The sequence below is a fragment of the Perkinsus marinus genome (assembly GCF_000006405.1).
Source record: "Perkinsus marinus ATCC 50983 genomic scaffold scf_1104296958278, whole genome shotgun sequence".
NCBI classification, from domain to species: Eukaryota; Perkinsozoa; order Perkinsida; family Perkinsidae; genus Perkinsus; species Perkinsus marinus.
Window position 1 is genome coordinate 1 of NW_003206825.1, and position 2,168 is coordinate 2,168.

Consider the following 2,168-nt stretch of genomic DNA (forward strand, 5'->3'; position numbering starts at 1 on the left):
TCACTTTTGGGTAGTAGCCTCAGCGCGGCTCCTCATCATCAACAAGAAACGGAAATGAAGTTCTGTCCGGAACCGACCAAGTCCGTCAGAGGACGCTTGCGAGCTCATTCGGAACAGTTGAGTTCTATGAGACACGCAGAGTGATAGTACTCTGAGCTGGTCTGTGAATCATCTGATATAACTTACTTTAATCAATTCAGCATTTGCGAGGTGGTTGTAGGCGACGGAGTTGCCGTAATATCTTCACTAAGCTGTACACATGTCTTATTTTTAGTTGTGGCGTGTTGCGTTGGAATCGCTATGGAGTGCTCTTAGTTGTTGTCAAAGTCCGCAAGCGTGTTTATGTGAGAAACTATGGTTTTGCCGGTAGAGCAACTAGGAAAGTTCCCGAGGTGAGGTTGAGTCTTGAAGAACTGTCGGTGTGGTCCGAGACTGATCTAGAATATTTTCTGAGGGCTTCGTTGCGCTGCTCATCTGTGGTGAATAGACCTGTGCGACCATCAAGAATTGGGGTCTCTGGATGTGTGTTGTTCAGCTTATTCTAACGGTATGCACATCCCTCTGCTCCAGCCTTTGAACGGCATATCGTGTGATGACGGATATTTGAAAGGTGCATGCTGGGGTTTGACACCCCAATCCATCGTGGAAGTCCAGACTGCTGCCTTTACTGGCATTACAGTGTGCTTGACGTCAATTACGGTCTTCAATTCGACCATCTCGGCCGTTTTCCCGCCACATTTCATGGTGAGTTTTTCTCTATTGATATTCATCTGCCGTGATTGTGTACTTCAGATTCTGGGCCTGGCTGGTGCTCTCATAGTGTCATATCTCGATCTAAGGCTATCACTGGAATGGTCGTTGAAGACGACTGTAGCGTCCTGGCTGGGATGTGCTTGTGGCAGCCTTATTGTGTATGTGGTGTCTGCTTTGAATGAAGGAGACTATAATCCTTATCTTGGTATCATGCTGGCTGTACCAGCCTCTTTTCTTCTGTCCTTGGCCGATCAAGCAGGTGAAGTTTACTGCAAATTAAGCTGTGTCTATCGAGGCGACAAGGCTCTGCTCCTGCTCATCATCCCCATCGTTTTTGGTGGAGAGGATCCGTATTGGTCTGCGCTCACCGCGGCTACTGGCTACACCATCGGCTCATTGATTCCCCTGATGGGAACTCTCTTAATGTGGTCTCTTCGAATGCTCCCCGATACTCGACTGGAGTCGCTGAGGCGCCTCAGTGTTATATTAGCGGACTATTCTGATGAGATTACCTTCTTATGGCGAGTTACAGACCAAGAAGGAGCCGTAGTACGGCGCATGTGGGATGATCTATATCAGGCTAGCACGGAAGCGGCAGCCTCTACGAGTGATCCGAAGCTACGTGGCACCATCTGGTCCATGTTTGCATGCCTATCTACTGTACGAAGATCTTCACAACGTCAGACGCTCGAGGCTGAGGCCTTGGAAACTCCATGGTCGGGTCCTTTTGATGGTGAAATGGTATCACTTCGTCAGAAGGTGGTCACTGCTCTCAGAGTGTGGGATGATCATCATGAGTTTGATAACGATATTATTACAGCTGCAAGGCATCTGAGCTCATCTGTGGAGAAGTGTCGAGCTCGAGCTGATGTCCGTGCCACGACAGAGTCGAAGAATTCCGAATTCGCCATTAACGAAATGGTGAAGTTCTCCCTGCTTGTTCACGAGTTCCTCATCCGGGTCAAGGGCTCTAACGGAGATTCTTCGGTTGCTACGAAGGTCGCCGACTGGTTTAGGCAGCCTTTCTTCACTTCGGCGAATCCTGAGATCACTTGGAGAGTCCGCCTGGCCTATCCATTGCGTGCTGCGATCACTGTTCCTTTGGTCGCTCTCTTCCTTACTGTTGGTGGTCAATACTTCGCCGTGCTATCTCATTTTGGCCTCTGGCTGATGCTCCCTTGTCTATTCTGTTTCCTACCCACACCAGGCGCGTCTATTCGGAAAGGATTGAGACGAATTGTCGGTACAGTGGTAGCATCTATTTTGGCAGTAGTATGTGTTAGTATGCATCCCAATAACGAATGTATATTTTTATGTGAGCTTTTTGTATTCTCTGTCATCGCCAAGTTGATGTTCTTCCATGATACTCTACAGTACTCGGGATTAGTTTTCGGTTTACTTGGATTATTGTAGGC

The 2,168-nt window shown here is 48.2% G+C and overlaps 1 protein-coding gene across 1 annotated transcript; it reads left to right on the plus strand.

The window, feature by feature from the left end:
* Window positions 1-963: 963 nt before the first annotated feature.
* Window positions 964-1,896, plus strand: Pmar_PMAR003041 (hypothetical protein; the record flags this gene model as incomplete). Its single annotated transcript, XM_002774336.1, has 1 exon — window positions 964-1,896. A coding segment is annotated over one exon (933 nt), but the record flags the coding sequence as incomplete, so codon positions are not given.
* Between the last annotated feature and the right edge of the window lie 272 nt (window positions 1,897-2,168).